This window comes from Denticeps clupeoides, chromosome 12, assembly GCF_900700375.1.
Source record: "Denticeps clupeoides chromosome 12, fDenClu1.1, whole genome shotgun sequence".
In the NCBI taxonomy this organism is placed as follows: domain Eukaryota; kingdom Metazoa; phylum Chordata; class Actinopteri; order Clupeiformes; family Denticipitidae; genus Denticeps; species Denticeps clupeoides.
In genome coordinates this window covers 3,860,623-3,883,546 of record NC_041718.1, presented here as the reverse complement: position 1 = coordinate 3,883,546, position 22,924 = coordinate 3,860,623, and the positions used below count along the sequence as shown (strand labels likewise).

Below are 22,924 nucleotides of genomic sequence, written 5' to 3'. Positions count from 1 at the left end.
GAAAAGGGCCATAAACAAAAAAAAAAAAAAGAGCAGTAAGGTAAAAAGCGCAGTCATTTTGTGCAAAGTGATTTTGTGCAAAAGAGTCCGGAGTGATTGGGGGTGAAAGTGCATGAGTTCTGTGTACTGTTGTTGAGAGCTTGGACAGCCTGCGGGAAGAAGCTCCTCCTCATTCTCTCTGTGTTGGACTTCAGGGAGTGAAAGCGCTTCCCTGATCGCAGCAGAGAGAAGAGTCCATTGTCCATCTTGGTAGATCATTGAGCATTTCTCTCTCAATTCCTCTACCCATCCTTTCTTCAGTTTCATGAAGTGGGCCAATTCCATAGGTTCAAAAACAGCCCCACAACATGATATTCACACTTTCAAGTTTGTGCAGCAAACTTTAAATGAACTTCAACATGCCTTCCACCAATAGTGGTCGAGTGCATAACTTATTGTATCTGCTACCTCTGGTTCTTTTTGAAACTCAGAGATTTACATTGGACAGCTCTCTGATTATTTTTGCGACGAGTTTTTGATTGTGTGCAGTTTGTTGTGAAATGATGTCCTTTTTACTTACAGATTATGGACCAAATGCAGCTCCCTGGAAAATTCGGGAGTTTTGAAATATGTCTGCAACCAGTCCCATCTGTGATGCCTCTGTGTCTTGCTCAGGGACACAATGGTAGTAAGTGGGTCTGCTGATTCAATGGAGAGTGTTACCCACTAAGCTACTACCACCCTACACCTGATATGCCATTGTTCCAAGTTCAGCATGATCTACAATATAGTTGCGAAAATCTTGAGAGAGATCTTATATTTTCTTGCCAATGGCAAACCATTTTAAGGGCCGTCATAAAAAGGTTGCTGGCATCTTGGTTTTCCATACCCTTTTGCACCTTCTTTTCTTCATGTGTTTAGTACTAATTTCCTGTGTTGTTTCACATTATTACACGTGATAGTATTATAGTATTATTACTACTATTATCACTAGGCTTCTGGACTACAGGTTTCTTGCTGTGATAGCCTTTGTGTATATCTGTTGTTTTGTTAGACTCAGTTGACTACATTGTCACTAAACTCACATTTACACTTACATCTCATTTTTATATGTATTTTGTTTTTGCTTCATATCTGACCTCTATGTATCTATTTTTAAGGTTCAAAGGTATTGCTAATGTTTTACTGAAATGTTTGCACTGAAATGTCTTGGTTTAGTTTAGTTTCAGTGAATACTGAAATTCTTTTAATTACCAGGGATCATTGATAATGAAATAAACTTTTCAGCTTCCATTAAAACGTCACACTCCCCAAGTTTATAAAAGAATAAGTACCTTGCCGTGAGGAGAATATGACAGTGACGTCCATTCTGATTTCCTTGCAATTAACCAGACTGATGTCTCTACTGCAGCATGATCCAGATGCTCTTCCTCCTGCTAAGCCTCATCTCGTTGGCGCTGACTGGATGAGAAGAGGTGTAAATTATGGATCTGGTGGATGAAAGATGCAACATGGAGATGCATCTGAAGGGCCCTACCTGGTGAAGAACAGACAGGCCAGGTAGCAGTGTGGTGTATCTGTCTCTCTCTAGTCTCTTTTTTGAAGTCTTACCTGCTGTGCAGTCTTCCCACTGCCTGTATGTCCTGTTATAGACTTTCTCTGCTCTTCTTTTTATTTATTGAACTGCAGGTATTATTTTTCCACAGCTTCTGCTGCCGTTCCTCTGCAGATTCAAAAGAAACCGATTTAATTCATTTTGTTTGTCAATTAATGTAATCTGATTTTTTTTTAACATTTTGTGTATGATGCATAAAAAACACATGTAAAATATTAGCATTTTATGCACAGCTTCAGTATTATTTGGGGTATAACTGTATTTTCAGTATTATTTTGGATATAACACTTACTAGACCAGAGGACAATGGCAATTACTTGCTTAAAAATATGATAGTTAACCATATGTATTGGTTGTTGGCATTATTTTACCTGCTAATGTTGAAGGAATAACATAAAAAGTGGACACATTGTGTCAGGACACCAAGGAAGGGGAGAGACCAGGTGCAGTTGTTTTGTTCAAAAAACAGTTTAATAATAATAATAAAGTGTGATACACTGCAGCACGGCACACAGTGACGTAACAAAATGTGTCCTCTGCTTTTAACCATCACCCTTGGTGAGGAGGTCCGTTGACCTCGGCTAATTTTGGGGGCCCGAGCACTCACCTCTGTTGTTTAAATCAGTTGTGTCTGAAAAAAAACAAAACATATATTGAGCTGGTATCACACTGACCTCTGCAGGGGGATACTTTAAACGCAATTATCCAACCAATTAATGTACAGCCCGATCAATCTGGAAATATAAATAAAAAATGAATAAAAAAGTTGTTTAGAAAGGGATTGTCCAGTGTTCTCTGTTATTCTTAATATTATATATAAGCGATGAACAGCGTTTACTTGTTGCTCTGGACTGAAGTCTTAAAGTCACGTCCAGGCGCCTGTTGCCCACCACATGGCGCCACATCCTGGTCCGTCTCCGTCGGGGTCCTGCTGACTTCCATGTGTCTAGTCGCCCCGTTTATTAACGTTCCTGAGGGTCTCCAGTCCATGTCGTGCTGTGTTCACTTTATGTTCTCTTTATGGTTCAATTTAATAAAAACCTGTAAGTCGTGCTCTCCTTCATTCGTGACACTTGAGGACAGATCTGTAGAGAATGTTCTTATGACATTGACAAGTAAATTTGATTAACATAAACTAAAAGACTGTGCTCTTCTTTAGGACTATGCAAATCAAAAGAGTAGGAACCGTTTGAACATTTCAGCATTTATTGGTGTAAACAGCCTTTGATACCAGCATTGGCTGTCGGTGAGATGCTGTCCTGATTGTATTTAATCAGAGATCTTAGTAAGGCACCAGGCTTTCATCTGTATTATTAAATAGAGTAGTCATGCAGTAACACAGTCTTACTGTGGTCATTCATTTAATATTTAATGGGAAATTTCATGGCTCACGATCTGAGTGAATAATATACTGTGGCCTACATGGCATCATCTGTTGTCTGCATTTCTGCTTTGTAAACCGGTGATCAAGATCATCAGGAACAGTCCGTGACAAACCAGTTAATGAATTCAAAGAATCTAAATGTTTTCACACTTTATTCAGCTCGAGCACGCCTTTGCATCAGCTCACAACGTCTGCACCTTTATAGCAGGGGAGCACTTCAGGCCTCCAGAGAAGCCTGGATTTTTATTACCACTACATTCTGTGTTTGCGCCTTCCGGACATCTCCATGGTTTCAGTCATTCTTGTCTTTTTTTCAAAAAGCATACAAATGGTTTCAAAGATGAACTCATTTACATTTACAACATTCATCAGACGCTATCCAGAGCAACTTAAAATCAGTAGTTAGAGACAGTCCCCCCTGGAGACACTCAGGGTTAAGTGTTTTGCTCAGGGACACAATGGTAGTCAGTGGGATTTGAACCCGGGTCTTCTGGTTCATAGGCGAGTGTGTTACCCGCTAGGCTACTCCCACTCTGAACTCAATAGTCAGTCAGACGTTCCTGATACGTTCCTGATAAGTAAATACAGCTTATCGGGAATGTCTTTATACTGTAAATTGTTGAGCCTTGGCACACATCTTCACATGGACTTTGGTTTGATGTATTAAGAAGTTATTAGCAGATGTGACTGCCAATCCACGTTTAAAAAATGTCTTACGGTGAATGGGTTTAAATATTTACACCAATTATTCAAAATTACATTTTTTCTTTGAGAATCTATAGGACTTTATGTACAGACAGATTGTATTTATAGAAACATTACAGAGAACTTTTTTGCAGCTGGGAATAGTTGCAGACCTTTAGGACATGTAATGTAACCACAAGATAAGACCAGACAAAAAAGCTTTCCTGAGAACAATAAAACTGTCACAAACACACACCCATAGCATCAGTCAGATAAACAAAAGCTTGTGTGCATGTAAAAAAATACAATTTGTAAACTTGACACTGTACACAGTAAAAAGTGAGGCAATTTATAGTAAACCTAGATAGAGTAGTAAACCAACTCTAACAGTAAGCGTAAAGTTCTGCAGACACACAGTGAAGATTCAACTCTACACAGTGCAGATTAGTACCAGCATGCACGTGACAATAAATTCAGTAGTTTTAACTCTGAAGTCAACACTGGCCATAGAGTAAATTTTACTCTAATGCTATCTTTTTTTACTGCGTACTGGCTCTTACAAGCATTGTCACATCCAACTCAAGCACTCATACACACAATCAGTTCTGTAAATAATCCAGTGTCAGTCAGTGTCAGTGTCCACTGCCTCTGACCCCAGTCCAGCAGGTTTTGGGGGTCAGGTGAGGTCATCTGCCAAGGTGTCGACAGAGCTGGTCAGTGCAGGGTACGGACGTGGTGGCTCCACATTGACATAGGTGACGTTGAGGCTGATGTAGTGCTCTCCCTCCAGGTCGAAGAGGATGTCCTGCACTACCTGCACCAGAAAGTGAAAGTCGGGCCTCATCTCAGGCTCTGGGGCCCAGCACTTCAGCATCACTGAGTACCTGCACGACACACAGAAAAAAGTTTGGCGCTGTGGAATAACATGTGAGAGTTTTTGATATAATTGCAAAATGTCGCATATTTTAATCAATTTTGTAGTGTTGATTAATATTGTAAAATTTTTGTAGTATGATGGTAAAAATACTGTGAAACTGTAAAATGGCAGGAAAACTGACAATGCTTCATCTTTGTAAGAAAATGTATCAATTTTAAAATTAAGTTTAAACCAGTTTCACCATTTCACCTTAAAACGAAAAAGAAACCAAATTATCATGGACAATACCACATTCTGCAAAGTAATTACTCGTCCTTATGATGTTTGTTCCCTTAATATCCATACCCATATCCAGAGAGTATGACACCGCGGGGTGCAGAAAATTCCAGTAATCTTGACCCTTGTTTCAAATGTTCCCATGAACAGAGGACTGTGTGCCTCACATCAGCGCTTAAAGAAAATGATGGTATAAGATAAAAACGCCTCTTACAGAGAGTCAGGGCAGTACTGAGGCTGGAGTAGTCGACGACCCTTCAGCAGGTAGCGAGTGACATCATAGGGGTCCATACTGGGATAGGGAGTAGCTCCTCTGGTCAGCAACTCCCACAACAGCACACCGAAGGACCACTGGCAGATGGACAATATGGCAACAAATCAGCACTGCATGGGTGTTTGTGTTTACCTACTCATTTATGGATCTTTTTTATAATTTGTAGAACAAAACTGAAAACTCAATACATGCCAGATTATGTAGTAAAAAAATCAATTTGCTTCATATTCATATTTTATGCTCTTCAGAGTCGTTAACGTTTGCTGTGATGACTGCATTCAAAACTCATGGCTTTTTTACTTCAATCTTGCTAAAGATTATGATGCTTATGAAGATGGTACCCATCCCCACCACCTTCTATAGAGGAACCATTGAGAGCATTCTGACCAGCTGCATCACTGTCTGGTTTGGGAACTGCACCATATCGGACCGTAAGACCATATTGAGGATAGTGAGTAGAGCTGAGAAGATCAGCTGAGGTCTCTCTTCCCTCCATAACGGACATTTACAACACATGCTGCATCAGGAAAGCCACCAGCCCTCATTGCCAGACTCCGCAAGAGCTTCATCCCACAGGACACCAGACACCTGAACACTCAGGGTCTTTCCACACCCTGACACACCCACACACACTACCTCTGTTATACTGAATAATGTTATCTATTAATGCACCATTCCAATTTGCACAATAATATTTACATATTTATTTATCATTTCACCTGCCTGTGTCCCCTGTTTGCACTCTATGTAGCCCAGATTGTCTGTGTAGCACACATTAATTAAATGTTACATGTAACACCAGGTTCCAGAGAAATGTTGTTTCGTTTCACTATGTACTGTCTAACATGCATGAAGCTGAAATGACAACAAAGCTCAACTTCAACGATGACACTAAAGAACAGAACAATTATGAACATAAGGAGAATGGATTGAAAAAAAACATTTATTCTTCTATTAAAAATATATATTTCCTTTAATAAGTAAAATTCCCTCATTCACCATATCCTAGGTATATGTATGTTAATTTACCACATCGGATTTAGTAGAGAACTTCTGTGTCTGCAGGCTCTCCAGTGCCATCCACTTGATTGGCAGTTTGGCCTTTTTATGGTCCTGGATGCTGTAATATTCCTTCTCAAAGATGTCTCGTGCCATTCCAAAATCCGCCACCTTCACAGTAAACAACTCATCCAGCCTACCAAACAAAAGGTGCTTTAGTACATTTCTGAAAACTAATACATTTAGCAGTATATTTCATGTTCTACATGGCTGACAATATCATAATTATTGCTTTGTGTAATTAACAATTTTATTGTAAAATTATACATATAAAATACACATTTTAATTGTAAAATAATATAAATATCTAAAATTCCCAAAAGGTTCATTCCTGGCCTCACATGCAGTTACGAGCTGCCAAGTCTCTGTGCACAAATTTCTTCTGTGCCAGATACTCCATCCCTTTAGCAACCTGTAGCCCAAAGCCAACAAGGTCCTTTACTGTTGGATTCTAAAGGGACAGAAAATGAAAAATATCTTAATTTACATCTAGGAAAATCATCATGACATAGAAATATAGCACCAAATAAGCAGAAAGTCTAGTAGGTGCCCCAACACTATACTGCTTTTCTCTTGATATGTAAATCCTCACATATCACTCCTTCCCTAAACACAACCTTTCCGTTAGTGTAAAATATATAAACTCCAGAATATATTGCAGAGCTTCTATACACCACACAATTACCTCAGGGCAATGGTGGCTAAGGAAGCAGACTCGTAACTGAAAGGTTGCAGGTTCAATTCCCGAACCGCCAAGGTGGTTCTAGGTACTGTCCCCACAGACAGCTGCCCAGGTGCCTTTCATAGCTGCCCACTGCTCACTAAGGGTGATGGGTTAAATGCAGAAGACACGTGTGCACCGTGTCACTGGTGTTTATTAATATGACAATAACTTACATAAGACGTGTATTTAACAGGAAATAACCGATTGATAATTAACTGTATAATCTAGAAGACAAACTAACAACATTTTTGTTCTCAGTCACTTTCTATAACGGCTTAGTCCTACTGCCAGAGCCCATCTTGGGACACTGGGCACAGGGCTGTGACTAACCCTTTTCTATATCTTGAATGCAATGCTCCTGTTGTGCTGAAATGTGAGCAGTCCCTGCATGATCGGGTCCACTTACCCTCTCTTCGCTGCGGACGAAGTGGCGCAGGTCTCCGTGCTTCATGTAGGGTAGCACCACCATGGGAAGGGCTTCCGATGGCAGCAGGATGCCCAGCAGAGACAGCACATGTGGGTGATGGAAGCCCTTCATGATAATACCTTCACGGAGAAACTGCTCCACCTCCTCTATGTCTGTGATTCCTGTTAAACACACATTCCAACAATCAGCTTATACCTCATTTAATGGATAATAAAAGCTCATATCAAAGGCTCATTTCACATAAGTGAATGACCGATTAATGTGTTTCAAAAGAAAGCCATACAAGTCAATCGTTTTTATGAATTATATTACCAGGTAAACATAGTAATTGCGATATTACCCAGCTTTCTTTCTCACATGGCTATATTCCACAGAAAGAGTGAAAAAGTTAAAGTGGTTTTTTTTTGTCATTGTAATACACAGCATAGCATATCTCACTGTGCACACAACGAAATGTGTCCTCTGCATTTAACCATCACACTTAGTGAGCAGTGGGCAGCCATGAAGGGTGCCCGGGGAGCAGAGTGTGGGGACGGTACCTTGATCCTGGAGACCACAGTGGCACCTTGGCAGTTCGGAATTTGAACAAGTTCACTTCCTTACCCGTTAAGCCACCACTGCCCTGCATGATTAACATGTTAATTCTTATTCTTACTTGTTAGTGATTTCACTGCACAGTGGATCTCTTGGTCGTTTCCATCCTTCAGATATCCATGATACACAGTTCCAAAATGGCCTGAATGGGAAAAGGTTGTTTAACTTTATATATTCTTCTGGAAAATAGAAACTAGCAGGAAAGTTTAAGGAAATGAGTGGTGGATTATACCTTTCCCGATGACCTGGTTGTATTGCACTGTGAGCCTCTCAGCAGGGATCAGCACATCATTCATCTCCTCCATAAGTTCAGGTCTCAGGTTCTCAGTAGAAACTGCCAAGGAAGTCAACAGTGGCACGGTTGCGTGGCCATAGGCCCCAGCATAAGTCAGACTGGGGAGTGTGGCTTGACCAGAGGAGCCTGTTGTGGAAATGAATGACAGGTCTGGCAAAAAAAAGTACACATGTAATTAAACGACCTCATCTTATTTTTTCGGTTTCCTTCGACAGCTTAAGAAGAAGAAAAAAAAACAGATCATCTCACTTCTTCTGTAGTCACCCATTGGGATGCTCTCAGCACCTGCTCCACCCGACCGCGTGGAATGTCGAGATAAGCGGTGCTCAACGGCCACTGCAATTAAGACAGTTTCAATTAATCCATGCTCCCATAACTGGACATGGATGTCTAATGTCTTTACAAACTGTTTTCAAAAGGTTAATAACATGAAATGTGTCACTAATGAATAAGAACAAGTTCAAGTATAGTTTGCATGCAATGTCACTTCTGGGGGTGTGTATTGGCAAGGATCTCCAGAATCTCTCTGGGTCACGATACGTACACATCACAATATATTGTGATACTGTACATATTGTCATATTCACTGAAAATGCTAAGATCGGTTGTGTTTTTGAGATTTCACGCTGAGTAATTACAAGTGCCCAGCTGTACAGCGCCATCAATAGGAGTCGAGGTTGTAGTCACACGCTGATTCTCATCTAAAGTGAAGTGATTGTCATTGTGATACACAGCACACGGTGCACACAGTGAAATTAACCATCACCCTTAGTGAGCAGTGGGCAGCCATAACAGGCGCCCGGGGAGCAGTGTGTGGGGACAGTGCTTTGCTCAGTGGCACTCGAGTGCCACCCGAGTGGCACCTCGGCGAATCTGGATTCGGACCGGCAACCTTCTGATTACGAGCCCCTTCCTTTACCACCAGGCCACCACTGCCCCATCTCTCCTGACCTCACTGACCTCAGAAAATGGCAGAACACTGTAGACTAAATTTCTATACAAAAATATTTGATGTCCCTGTATTTAAACAATATCACCACAGAAAATATTGCGTTATATTACTGTATCGATATGTTCTAACACCCCTAGTCATTTCCTACTTTTCTACCCATGTTTTTAGTAGAGCTTTAATGCAACTCAAGTTCTTACAGACGTCACGAATTTCCTTCTTCTTCTTCTTCCTCAGTACGTGCATGATGAGAAAAGCCAGAATGGCGCCACAGAGCAGAGCAATGACACTCCCCACTGCTACAAATCCTGCAGAGCTGTTGTTAATGACAGCTGCTCTGCCTATATCATGGACCCGACCATTCACAATGACCTGAAGCAAACATGAAAAAGGAATCAAAATCTCTTTTGACTTTTCAAAAATCTTTCCATTTTTTCAGGCCTTTATGTGTTTCATTTGTCTTGTATTATGGTTGGAATTACAGGTATTAGCACACAACTTACACTGACTGGCAGTCCCTCCTTTGGGATAGCCACACCTTTGGGGATCCTACAGGTGATCTCATTCTCCAGAATCTGGGCATTACAGCTGACATCTCCCAGCATCATGGTGATCTCCATACAAGAGCGCACAAGGCCCAGCCTCTCATGCTGCGAATGACAGCAGATCAGTCAACTTCAATCCTGACAGGAATGTACTTAATGATATTAAAGTGAGAATGTACGTCTTTTTTGTTATATAGCTGATTAAAATACCCTATTTTTTCAGACTGAAGTCAATCTCTCATGTGCATAGAGCGTGCTCCTACATGCCCTCACCTATTTCAGCCAACATTGACAAATTTAGCCTCAGAAATGTACAACATTCACTGCTTTATACTTAGTAAAACAAGCATTGCTTTGATCACTGACCAAATTGCATAAAAACATATTCCACAAATTGAAAATGAATTCGTAGTTTTGTTCATCTAACAGGTAAAACCTTGGATTATGACAAAACACTGCTCAGTATGACACAAGGTATTTGTTGACTGGGCCTGGTTGCTAAGTCACATACATGCAGGGAAACTTCGTCTTGGCCAGGGTGGAGCCACAGCACCCGGTCATCGTTCTCAAATGGGATGGGCTTGGCGTTGGGGTAGCAGCTGAAAGACAGCTTAAAGACACCCAACGCTCCATCCATGTTCACAGACAAGACTCCCGTTGACTCCTCACAGACCGGGGACAGACACTTCATGTATGTTCCGTTGGCAGAGTGAAAACACTCCTGTGGACAGAAGAAAGAAGCCTAAAGACCTAAAATGAAATTAAGTGTCTGGATTGTCAATGTAAAGCACACTCTGTGTTTAACCCATCACAGTGGCAGACATGAAAGGGAGCAGAGTGTGGGGACGGTGCTTTGCTCAGTGGCACCTCAGTGGCATCTTGGCTACATAACAGTAGCCAAGCCACAAACAGTGTCAAAGGGTTTATGCCCACCCTCATATTTTTACCCAAAAGTGCTGCTTTTTCAAAATGATATTATAAGGATGCAGTAGGAATACTTAAACTGCTTGAATAGCTGACGAGGTTTCGGACTCAAGTTATTGCTGTAATGGATGCAGTGAACCTATGAATCTGCAATGGTGGCATTCTGAAACCTTTACATAAACATTCATGTCTATTAAATTACACTCACAGTGTATGTTGTCAGAAGGTAGGCCCAAATGTCTGGCCTTTGGTCAGTGTGTGTTTGCATATTTGTCGGCGTTCAGTGACTTACAGAGGATGAGGCTGGTTTCACTGAGTTGTTATATGTGATGATTGCTCTGTTTACAGAGTCCAGGTTCTGGCCGACAATGGTAATGTTGGAGCCACTGCATGAAAAGCAATAGATGTTATTTTGCACTTTTCATTTAATTAAACATTTTAAAAAGGACATGCCATTCTTGGCCTTGATTAATAATACGGTGAGGTAAGATATGTTCCTATCCTGAGGGATGTTTCCATGTATTACCTATTAAAACCACAGGCAGGATACACCTGCGTCACCACAGGATCCTCCTTGTAGCTGAACACGGCAGTGTTAGCCACACGTGATTTGTCAATAAATGCCTCCAGGGTCACGTCTCCCACCTGTCTGGCTGGTTTTGAGGAGCAGATGATCGAAGATATGGACTCAGAAGAAACTCTGTTCAGCACAACAATTAGGGAAAAAAATGTTTCATAAAAAAAAGAAATAATAATAGGATGAGTGTATTGTGATCAAAAACCTACCTTTGGACAGTACACTCCTCTCCACCCAGCATAATTTTTCTAGTTTTTCCAGCATCCATATTGGGTCCTGAAATTGTGACCAGTGTGCCCCCAATCAGTGGTCCATAGCTGGGTGAGATGGTTGTGATTTCTGGCGTCTGTAATGTGTATTGTGTAAAACAATTTGCCTCTGAAATAAAGTTTTCTGATTCTGAGGTCAATTAAAATGTCCAATATATCCATGACCATACATCTGCACAGCACATACACTTCTCCCATGCAAACTATAGAGCTCTGTGGGACCTGGGCTCCACCTACTGGTACTGACCGGGAGACTTGAAATTATTAATATTCACAGCTGTGGTGTAATTATTATAATTATTAACGTCGGGTTAATATCATCATTTGTTCTGTGAATTGGCTGATAGTGGATGACAGTTAATAATAAATACAATTTATATTAGGAATAAAATTGCCTCCTGTGTAAACAATCTAAATATGCCAATTCTACTGCATTTTAATCTGGTTATAATGGCACCATAATGGCATAAATAAGTGTTTCTTGTTACAATTAAAGATATTGTACATTCAGTGAATTAATCTGAGATTTAAATAAATAAATCATATTACCACAAAACTGAAGCTTTCTGTTTGAGCATTTCCACTTATGGTAAAACGCCCCTCCACCCTGGCTTCATTTACTTGCAAACTGATGGGAACAGTCTCAAGCAACCCAGACACCTCCACCCCTATCCTGCACACTAGGCTAAAAATGCAGGGAAAAAGGGAAAAGTCATTTTAAACCAAGCAAGGATTCTGTTCAAGTACATGTAAGAATGTGAAGACATGCTAAAATATGTAGATAAATAAATAATAAAAACTTATGCAGGTCCAAACAATGCTTGTTTTTTTCTTCCTTAATAAAAGTACTTCAGGTAAAGACCTGGTGCTATTGCCTCTCAGCACAGTGCAGCTGGTGTTCCCCACGTTGACTAGGTGAGTCTCTGGACTCACTGCTGCTTTTGGGGAGGTCTGGAACTCCCAGCCACACAGGGTCAGCTCGCTCTCGCCATCAGGGGGTGCCGTCTTGGGGAAAAACTGCACAAGTACAAGCAAGTCCACATGTGTTGTGATGTGGCACGACAAAAAAGAAAACAATTCTGATTCAAAATGAAACTGAAATGGTACCTCTGTGATGACCGGGGGGCAGGTCTGGCTGCTCCACTGCTTTCCACACTGGCTCTTCAGGGAGCAGACACCTTCACACCAGCCACAGCCCATGAAGGCCGGTGCCTCCAGGCAGACTGGGCAGTTCAGGAAATGGGTGCAGCCAGGACCAGTGGGGGACACGCTCAGAAGCTGCCAGCCAGAAAACAAGACAGCAACGAGATATAAACATAGAATCAGAATCAGAAAAGCTTTATTTGTCCTAGAGGAAACGCGTGCGTAACTGTCGCATCACAAAGACACAGGTAGAATTAGATAATTACAAAAAGTGTGTCTCTATATAGCATAATATAAGCTAGTATATATAATATATAGTATATAGTTAAATACAGTAGATGACAGGTTCTTTAATAACACACAAAAAATGATCAAGAAGTACCTTTTTTCCAACCACGAAGAGCAGTGATGCGTTAGAGTGCTCAGCTGCTGTGCGAGATACACTTGTGTCCTCCCCTAGAGAGTAGTTGGCAAACAGTGTTGCGCCCGAGCTCTTTAGGACAAACTGGGGGGGACACACATGTACAGGCTAGTTTGCAACAGACTACGTACATTAGCAGGATTTACAGAGAAAAAAGACAACAGATTAGCTCCCCATCTATCTCTTTCTTAGGTAAACTTTTGACTCAAGAGGAACCAAATATCTCCCTTGTGTTGCTTTCACATTAAGATGAACATTTTGATTAGGCTATGTGCTGCATGATGAAAAAATAATGGGTCTGCATGTATGGAGTATGGTTCTGGTCCTGTGACAGTTTGACTGAAGCTGAGCAGAAATAAATTCCACAGGAGCCTGTCAAGTTTGGCTTCTGGCCTGTTCTTGGAAAATGTGCTTTATAGTTTCTGTGAAGCTCAACATTCAGAGGGAAAGTGACCTGCAAGATCTTGTACCAGGGTACCAGTACATTTTCACAGGGATAATGCATAAAGAAACACCACACTTGTGAGGTCTACAGTATTGAATACATTATTGTATTCAATTCTGAATACATTGAGTACATATATTGAATACATTGGGTCAAATTAGGTGTTGATATACTGCACTCACATACAAAAGAAAAAATAGGAAGAAATGCACAGGTACAGTGCAGATACTCAGTCAAGTTAAATCACACATGAATTACCTGTCTTTAGGCATACAATGTCTTCAGATCTCCATGAAATTGAGACTGTATATCATTCCTGTCCACCCATATTCTAAGAAACAAGGTAGAACAGAGTCCCTTCCACTGACTCCTAATAAAATTCTCAGTCCATTCTCAAAATAAAGAGCTATCACAAAAACCTAGTGCACAACCCTGTAAGCATGCGGGAACTAACTGTCAACTTTTGAGGTGCACAGTGCAATAACCAAACCAGGGTGGGACACTGCTAGCAAATGAGCATGAACTTCAGTTAATTTCCCTGCAACACTACACACAGACATCATTTTGAAACAAAGTGCACTATTTTCAAACTGGCACTAAGCAAAGTGCCACATTCTATGCATAGTGTAAGGTCACATCATCAGGATTTACATAAATTGATAAAACAGCTGTCAGTCATCAGGTTCCTTCCATTTTTTCTTCCATTTAATCCTTTTAATAAAAACCTCATCATATATTATAAAATGAATGAAGATTTGCAAAAAACAATAAAGTTAATCAGTTTGAACATGTCGCTCTTCAAGAAGGTGATGCCTAGGTGCCAGGTGGCACCCATTCAGTGTAGGGCCCAGATCACTCACAAATGCTGTCATTTGGCTCAAGTGATCAGAACCCTACAATAACGCATGAGCAAGACTCAGACGTTGTACATTCCTGTATGCTACCTGCTGTTATGAGATATATTTCTGCCTTTTCTTTAAATACATTATTCATCAAATCCATAATTCATCAATATTTTCTTATCCATCAACAAGGCTCGGAATTCAGGGCCCCGTAAAAAAAAATATTGCTCTTGACCAGTTATGGACAATTAAACAACAAAAACCCTGCCAACATCATTGCATCAAAGTTTCCTATGCTTTACTCCAAAGCAGATGTTGAATCATGGTAAACATGCCTCGACAGTTTCTCAGACCTGAGATGCCCATCCCACGCAGCTCTTCTTTTATTTCACTTTGGCACATCCTGCTGTCCTACGTCAGGCCTTCAGATTGTCAGTACCATCATAAAATGCTAGGTGTGTGTGCCACATGTGCAGAGGAAAGGCGTACATGCATTTCTGTTCTGAATCTGAGCAAAGATTTCAGTCTGGCTGAAATGTGGGCCAAGGGCTGTTTAATGTCCTTCATTTATCAAGAAGATCTTCCTGTCAACAAATATATGATTCACGTAGCACGCAGGCCGGTTCCAAGAACATTCCACTTCATGAAATGAAGGGGAGCTGCTGATAAGGAAACACATAATTCTTTGAGTTATCAGAGCCATATGAAACCTAATTGCCTTTTTTCTTACATTTCTATTAATTCATGTAAATTTTTTACATTTCTGCCATTTATCAGATGCCCTTATCCAGAGTGACAATCAGTAGTGACAGGGACAGTCCCCCTGGAGACACTCAGGGTAAAGTGTCTTAGTAAGTGTTGTTTGAACCTGTGACTTCTGGTTAACCACTAGACTACAACCACTCTACAATCATGAATACATTTTTAGTTTTTTCTCACCTGCAGCAGTCTCCCCTGGTCAGTGCCTATATGGGCAACTGTGTCCTTTCCGATGACAGTAACAAGCAGAGAGGTCAGAAGAATGTCCTTCATCTGCCCATCAAACAGGTCTACTCTAAAAAAGGGACTGGACACCATTGTTGGATGGTTCATACACACGTCCTTGTTCATGGCATTCTGAAATGTGAACAGAGTTGAAGTTAAAGAGTTAAACATGGATCAAGATAAAGACGGATTGTTGTTATACAGCAAAAATAAACCGCAACAAAATGCCAAAAAAATGACATTACATCAGAATTCAGTGGTGAACTTAAAACCAGCCCAAACTGTAATAACAAGTATATTTGTACAGTTATTTCAGTACAGTAATTAGATACATATACCACAATATAATGGGGAAGTGATGGCCTAGCGGCCATCGAATCCCGAGCCACGAAGGTGCCACTGAGGTGCCACTGAGCAAAGTACCGTCCCCATACACTGCTCCCCGGGCGCCTGTCATGGCTGCCCACTGCTCACCAAGGGTGATGGTTAAAAGCAGAGGACGCATTTTGTTGTGTGCACCGTGTGGTGTGCTTCTTGCACTTTAGAATGACAATCACTTCACTTTCATTTATAAGACAAGATATTAATACGATAGGTTATGCATAACAACTCTTGCAATAGGCGGTCCAGATGAACTGACCCACACTTCACTCCCGTAGGTAAGGTAAGCACGGGAGTCGTGATGTGGCGAGGGATTGTTATTGCTGACAAATAGTCTCTCCAAATCAGATGCAGACATTGTGGAATCTCATAAAGCTCTGTTTTGACTCGCCTTACCACCGCTATCAGGACTGAGCTTCCACGCCACCGACAGACATCACACGTAAATACCAGCGCGCACACTCCCTTTACTTCCACTTCACCCTTTAAACTCATTCCACAGAGGCAGAGCTCCGTCTGACTCAGATCATAAGCAGGAACCCAGCACAAAGAAAACCAAAGACATTCCCAGAGTTACACTTAAATGCCGATCTAAGGGTAGGACGTGGTTACAAATCAAAACGGATCTAATAAAGTGCCTTGCCTTTAAGCAAACAATGATAAAACAATCATTTCCTGTTATTATGTCATCTGTCCACCATTTTACCATCCAGGCAAAGAATCCACAGAATGTTATATCTTAATAATATGTTAATGATACGAACAAACTACACTTTCATCATGAAGTGGACAGTCAAAAACTGTTCTAAAGGGAGGATCAAAAGGCAACTAATCAAAAGTATGAAATAAATACAATAATAGTAGAATAATAGTACATAGCTCCATGGTCACACCACAAGGAAACTGAAAATAAGTACATTTTCTGTCCAGTCGATAAGGAACCACCTTTACTGCAATTCCATTATAATATATTATAAAACTTGCTCTGGTTTGGATCATTCCATACAAGTGAAAGCACAGCACATGGTGACACAACGGAATGTGTCCTCTGCTTTTGACCATCACCCTTGGGCAACAGTGGGCAGCCGTGACAGGCGCCCGGGGCGCAGAGTGTGGGGACTGGGGTTGCAGAGGTTATCACAATTATCAGGATTATCTTGATTATTATACATGAAATTATTTCACAACTATATTAACATATATAGACCAGACACACATTCTATTATATGTAAACGTAAGAAGCCATTTATTGCAGCTTTTCAGACAGTTAGAAAAATTAAATGTGAAACTAAAATTCAAGTAACCAAAAATCCTTAACTTAAACGCAGAGACAGTAAAACAAGAAAATGGTGTTAAACCGGACTACATTAGAGCTTTAACCGTGCACAAATCAGTTCAAGCTGAAGTGCAAAATGTTGAAAAGCCCATTCACGTTTTCTGAGCTCGGCCTTGAACGACGAGGTGGGAGAACATTGCCACTGCTGAACACTCTGCACGTTCCTCTTACAATGTTATTAGTGTAAAAATACGTATTTTACGCCACTGTTTTATGAAAAGCGGGAGATTTTGAGCAGCTTTAAGATGCTTTCAGATAGAACGCGGGGTGTGCAGCGCTCTCTGCGATGTTGTGCTCAACTCGCCAGCACAAAAAAGGGTGGTAGTAGCCTAGCGGGTAACACACTCGCCTGTGAACCAGAAGACCCAGGTTCAAATCCCACTTACTACCATTGTGTCCCTGAGCAAGACACTTAACCCTGAGTGTCTCCAGGGGGGGGACTGTCCCTGTAACTACTGGTTGTAAGTCACTCTGGATAAGGGCGTCTGGTAAATGTTGTAAATGTAAAAAAAAAAAAACGTGTGCTTTTCTACACTCCCAGTAAGACGACGTGGGAACCGATTCTGTTGGTCGCGTGACCAAGCGGGGATGGTACCTTGATCGAGGGGACATCAGTTGCACCTTCAGAAGTTTAAACAACCTACAACCCTTCGGCTACGGGGTCCGCTTTCCTAGCCGCCAGGCCACCACGGCCCCGACGAGTGTACTCCCACCCTGTTCATATTCCAAAAATTCCCCCGAATGTCCCTCGCCCTCGTGCTCACCTCGTGGGGGCAGCTCTCACAGTTCTGAAACTGGCACAGGCCCCGGGACATCTGAACCGGACTCTTCTGGCAGCAGGCGGCCGCGCCGCGGTCGATGTGCTGATCGACGAGCGTCAGGGGGAAGGCGCAGAGGGCCGACCTGCGGACCGGCCGCCCGCCGTCGTCCACCACGCTGAACACCGCGTACAGGATGCTGTCCTCGGACTTGACGCCGAGCCGGTCCGCCATTTCGGAGCCGACCCGGCTGAAGTGAGCGGCCTGCAGGGCGCTGTACACCACGTAGCTGGACTCGCCACTCCTCCTCCTCCTTTTGGGCTTGAAGCGGCACTCCAGCACCACCTCCCGGTACTGGGACGTCTGGATGTCCGTGTACGGCAGGCGGCTCAGCCTGGTCTGGAACCTGGAGCCGGGCAGGCTGGGATTCTCCCTTTGCACGGACAGGAAGTAGATGAACTGACCCACGCTGAAGGTGTAGACGTAATCGATGGGGTACGAGTCCCGCAGAGCCGGCAGCACCGTCAGACCCTCCTCGATCCACTCAAAGCCGTAGTTGGACGAGAGCGGCCGTCGCACCGACACGGAGCGCCTGCCGTACTTTGCGGCCACGCTGCTGTTGACTGTGGCAGCGACGAAAAAGTAAACCGTGTGCCCATCTTCCGCAATAAGGACCTTGGTGCCGAGGGGACTGGCGAGGCAGGACGGGCAGTCGTCCTCTGAGTCCTGGCCTCGGTTAAAGAGGCACTTGGACGCCGGCGGCTGACCGTCACCGCTGAGCTCGTGGTAGTGACAGACCCCATACTGAGTACTCCCACACGTGTACAGGGCCAGGTCGTCCATGACCAGGACCTGGTTGTCCGTGTCCGAAGGCCCCTGTGGGTCCGTCCCAATCCCGCAGTCGCACGTCTCGCAGTCGGAGCTGCCATAGGGGCCCGTGCGCACCTCCCACCGCTTCGCGAGGCTGTAGTCCACGGCTTCCACCACATTCTGGGAGGCCACGTAGAGCTCCGGGTTCTGCAGATTCACCAGGATGTTCTGGATAGGCGCTCGGCTCGTGAAGGAGTATCGGGGTAAATAGCCGGTGGAGAAATCCACACCCCGTCGAGCAGAGGTGGGGCAAGCGTCCAGGCCAAAGGTCACGTGAATCTGGTTCCAGAGGCATGTCGCCAGCACCGATGCCCACAGTGTCATCTCCACTTTTGAGGGATCTGTTACCAGAAGTCAGTTTTCTTCAGACTTCTTGGTTCATTCCAGAAAAAAAAAACCAGAAAAAAACGGGATATCTGTATGAGACGAAACAGGAAGGGACTTTTTACTGTTTGCATTCCCTGCTGTAAACAGCTCAAGATGGTTAAGCTCACTGAACATCACAACATTTTCTTTCTTTTTTTTTTTTTTTTATCCGGCCTTACTATAAACGTATAAATACTATAAACCACTATAAGGCGCAGGGTTATGAATGATTTATTACCAGTGATGGGTGGCGAGTTCAGGTAGGGCAGGCTGAACAAAGTTGGTGTTCTTGCCACATGAACCAGGTATAATGTGTCCGTGAGTGTGTTTTTTAATAACGTTGCTGGTACAATGTCGCGTTTTGTCACATGCACGGCACATTTGCGATATCCGTGGTGAATACTCCATGAAATGCATCTTTGGTGCCCAGACGTCACGCGTTTTGTCGTGAGAAGTAAAAATTGATCTTGGTTGCACGGTGGGCAGGTGCGGACACGTTTACGCGCCTCGTCGCCCTTAAGCGTTTGTGTACAACGTGCCAAAAAAAGCCAATTCCTAAACTTAACACGTCTTATGAGACGAAATAAAAAGGTATAAAAACGAGCGCATGTTTGAAAGTTCCCCCGTCGCGCGTCAGTACGTCACAATTTCTTTTTCCCGACGTAATTCGAATATGAATTATAGAAATGAATCCACGAGAATAACTTTTTTTGCGTAATAAAATTCCAGCCTCGTGGGAGGCAGCGGTTCGGCGCGCCGCGTACCTGGAACGCGTCGAACTTTTCCCGGCGGCGCGGCGCGTCTCCTCCGGCCTGTCGGGCGTCTTGGTTTGAAGGTGTCCGGCTGAGAGCGCCGCCGTGCGGGGTCCCGGCACCAGTCCGCCCAGTCCGCCCGGTCTGCGGTTGAGGAAGTGGCCTGGTTGCGCAACCCGCCGTGCGGCTGAGGTGGGTGTCTGGTTTACGCGCTTTTTGTGCTTCACTCTCCACGCAGGGCTTGTGTGTCACGCACTTCTGTTTTTTTTTTCTCTATATTTTTTTCCCACGGTGGGCCAAAGACTCTTTCTTTTCTCGCCTCGTATCTGCTTATTTGTATTTATTAATTACGTGACTTGCGCATGCGCAGTGGACGCGAAGGGGAAAGTCGTCCACGAAATCCCCCAGGGCCAGAATTAACAGATATTACAGAAAGAACGTAAACCTAACACAACTTGCTTTTTATTCTCAGACTATTAAGGAGCAGTAAGGACGCACATTTCATCTGTCTGGTCCAGGTTGTGCGGAGAGTGACTGATGATTAACACAGATGCTCATAAACACCTCCAGCACATCACCTTTGTCCTCGGACAAGGACACCAATTTGTACATGCACACACCATCGACAAACTATTAAAATGATGATCGTGGGATGTTTCGGCACTAAGGAAGCTACATCAGGGCTAGGATGTCAGGCACAAGATCCACAACAACTAAATTCAATTTCAAATTCACATTTTATTTGTCACGTACACAGTCATAGACGGTATGAAATGCAGTGAAAGGCTTTTGCGACTGCTAATGACCTCAATATTGCAAATATTGCACGTATTCAAGTGGAACCAATATGCAAATATTGCAAACATAACCAAATATTACAAATTGATGTTTTAAACATAAAATATGTGCAACAGGTAGGGTGAGTCCGGGATTGAGCCCAGAAGTGATTAAAAGTGCAGGAGTGTATTGGAGTTCTATGTACTGTTGTTGAGAGCTCGTATAGCCTGTGGGAAGAAGCTCCTCCTCATTCTCTCTGTGTTGGACTTCAGGGAGCGAAAGTGCTTCCTTTATTGCATCAGAGAGAAGAGTCCATTGTTGGGGTGGCTGAGGTCCTTCACTATCTTCCTGGGCCTGGTCCAGCACCGCTTGCTGTAGGTTGATTGAAGGTCAGGGAGCTTGGTACATATGATGCGTTCAGATGATCGAACCACCCTCTATAGGGCTCGCCTCTCCTGCATGGTGCTGTTCCCGAACCAGGTTGAGATGTTTCCCGTCAGGATGCTCTCTGTGGTGCAGTTCCTGAGCACCTTGGAGGGCAGTCTAAAGTCTCTCAGGCATCTGAGGTGGTAGAGATGCTGCCTTTTTCCCCATTATGTTGATGTGACAGGACCATGACAGGTCCTGTGCGATGTAGACACCGATGTGACTCTCTCCACTGGGCTCCTGTTGATGACAGGGGTCTGGTAGGTCCTCTCCTGCTTGGTACTGAAGTCCACTTTGTCTTGCTGACGTTCAGGTGGAGATTGTTCCTCTGGCACAAGTTCTCCAGATTTCCAACCTCCTCCAGGTCGCCTTTCCAACCTCCTCCAGGCCGCCTTGTCATTGTCGGAGATCAGGCCTACCACGACGGTGTCGTTAGCAAACCTAATGATGGTGGTGGTACAACAGGGGGCTCAAAACCAAGCCCTGGGGGGCTCCAGTGCTGAGAGTGATGGTGGCTGAGACATGTCCGCCCATCTTTACTGCCTGTGGTCTCCCGGTTAGGAAGTTGGAGATCCACTGACAGAGAGATGAGCTGAGTCCCAGGTGCTCCAGCTTGGTGGTGAGTGTGGAAGGGATTATCGTGTTAAATGCTGAACTGTAGTCAATGAAAAGCATTTTAACATAATTTCCCTTCTGAGTGTCCAGGTGGGTGAGTGCTGTGTGGATGAGATGAGAGATGGCTTCGTCTGTGCATCGATTGGGATGGTAGGCAAACTGTAGTGGGCCGAGTGTGTCCAGTAGTGAACAAATGATGAAGTCTCTGACCAGCCGTTCGAAGCACTTCATCACCACTGAGGTGAGGGCTACAGGGCGGTAGGGATGGGGTTTCTTCTTTGGGACCGGAACAATGATGTACTCCTTGAAGCATGTAGGGATCACCGACTGAGATAAAGAGAGGTTGAACATCTCTGTGAACACAGGTGCTAGCTGGGAGGAAGGTGTTTTAAAGTCGCCTTTAGCCAGAGGCAGTAAATAACATAATGTTCCAAGGAACATTAGGGCAACTTCTTAAGTGGGAACACCAACATAACCCACCGCCAGTTCGTTAGAAACCTCTAAACATTATCTTGGCATGCATTGAATTTGACCACAGTTAATCATTTCAAAACTTTTCCAACCTTTAATAGCTCTTATAACTTTTATTACAAATCTGTGGAGAAAAAAAGGAATAAACTGGTTTCATAGAAGTCTGCACACCCAAAAAGCACATTTGCTTTTTCTAATTATATTGTGTGTTTATGATAATCTAATATTATTATTATTATTATTATTATTATTGAAATGCAGTAAGCTGCAGCAGAATGGATCATTAGAGCAGAACCTTGGCCATTAAGTGTCCATCGAGTGGTGGAAAGTGGGGATCAGTCTGGGACTCTGGTTATACCACAGAGCCCCCTGGAGGTGTCATGGGCTTAAAACATCGACGAAGCGGAGGGGGTGCTACTGGCTCAAAGGTGGCACAGGTTGTACAGCGCCTGTAAAGTTGAGCCAGGTGTAATGACCATCTTTCCTATTTTGCATAAATATTGCTATTAAATATCTCAGGCAGTAGTACATAAATTACTTTGGACCAGTTTGATTCTTGTCACACCCTCAAAACGATTCTTTTAAAATCTAATAATATCTGATGTCAACATCAATTTTAACAGTCTAGTGTTGATTGGTCCTCTTGGTGTAAGTTTTGTGCTTGCTTATATACAGTGGGTACGGATATACAGTGGGTTTTTCACTCTTCGTTAAACAGCGGCTATTTGCTAAAATCGTTTAAGTAAATTTGTTCCTCATTAATGTACACACAGCACCCCATACTGAAAAACAGCACTCCAAAACACAGAATTGACCATTTTTTCAGATTTATTAACAAAGAAAAACTGAAATATCACATGATCCTAAGTATTCAGAACCTTTCCT

At 43.0% G+C, this 22,924-nt stretch overlaps 2 protein-coding genes across 7 annotated transcripts in view; one reads left to right on the top strand and one right to left on the bottom strand.

The window, feature by feature from the left end:
* Positions 1 to 3,113: 3,113 nt before the first annotated feature.
* On the bottom strand, positions 3,114 to 19,976 carry mst1ra (macrophage stimulating 1 receptor a). 4 transcript variants are annotated; one of them, XM_028997535.1, is made up of 21 exons: positions 19,763 to 19,976; positions 17,769 to 19,048; positions 15,243 to 15,419; positions 12,978 to 13,100; positions 12,560 to 12,730; positions 12,315 to 12,469; positions 12,002 to 12,137; positions 11,393 to 11,529; positions 11,133 to 11,306; positions 10,899 to 10,992; positions 10,194 to 10,403; positions 9,641 to 9,787; positions 9,338 to 9,509; positions 8,438 to 8,524; positions 8,126 to 8,314; positions 7,955 to 8,035; positions 7,279 to 7,460; positions 6,490 to 6,599; positions 6,119 to 6,284; positions 5,030 to 5,166; positions 3,114 to 4,546 (listed from the first exon to the last, which is right to left on the bottom strand). In XM_028997535.1, the coding sequence occupies exons 2-21, from the start codon at positions 18,954 to 18,956 to the stop codon at positions 4,339 to 4,341; spliced, it is 4,044 nt and encodes a 1,347-aa protein (XP_028853368.1). In that variant the 5' UTR covers positions 18,957 to 19,048; positions 19,763 to 19,976; the 3' UTR covers positions 3,114 to 4,338. The 4 variants fall into 4 exon arrangements, with proteins under 4 accessions (XP_028853368.1, XP_028853365.1, XP_028853366.1 ...); XM_028997532.1 differs by having other exon boundaries at positions 8,126 to 8,338; positions 19,763 to 19,975; XM_028997533.1 differs by having other exon boundaries at positions 8,126 to 8,338; positions 17,769 to 19,004; positions 19,763 to 19,975.
* uba7 (ubiquitin-like modifier activating enzyme 7) overlaps positions 19,737 to 22,924 on the top strand; it is a 45,999-nt gene continuing 42,811 nt past the window's right edge. For all 3 annotated transcript variants that reach the window (XM_028997538.1, XM_028997536.1, XM_028997537.1), the window contains exon 1: positions 19,737 to 19,942. The gene's annotated coding sequence lies outside the window, so the exon portion shown is untranslated. The remainder of the gene's footprint in view (positions 19,943 to 22,924) is intronic.

Excerpts from the sequence above, each read along its gene's own strand:
- mst1ra (XM_028997532.1), bottom strand. The coding sequence starts at position 18,956 with ATGACACTGTGGGCATCGGTGCTGGCGACATGCCTCTGGAACCAGATT. Across the intron at positions 9,510-9,640 it reads AGGAGGGACTGCCAGTCAGT|GTCATTGTGAATGGTCGGGT; the intron begins GTAAGTTGTGTG and ends TGTTTGCTTCAG. Across the intron at positions 8,339-8,437 it reads AATGGGTGACTACAGAAGAA|ACCTGTCATTCATTTCCACA; the intron begins GTGAGATGATCT and ends TTTTTTTGCCAG.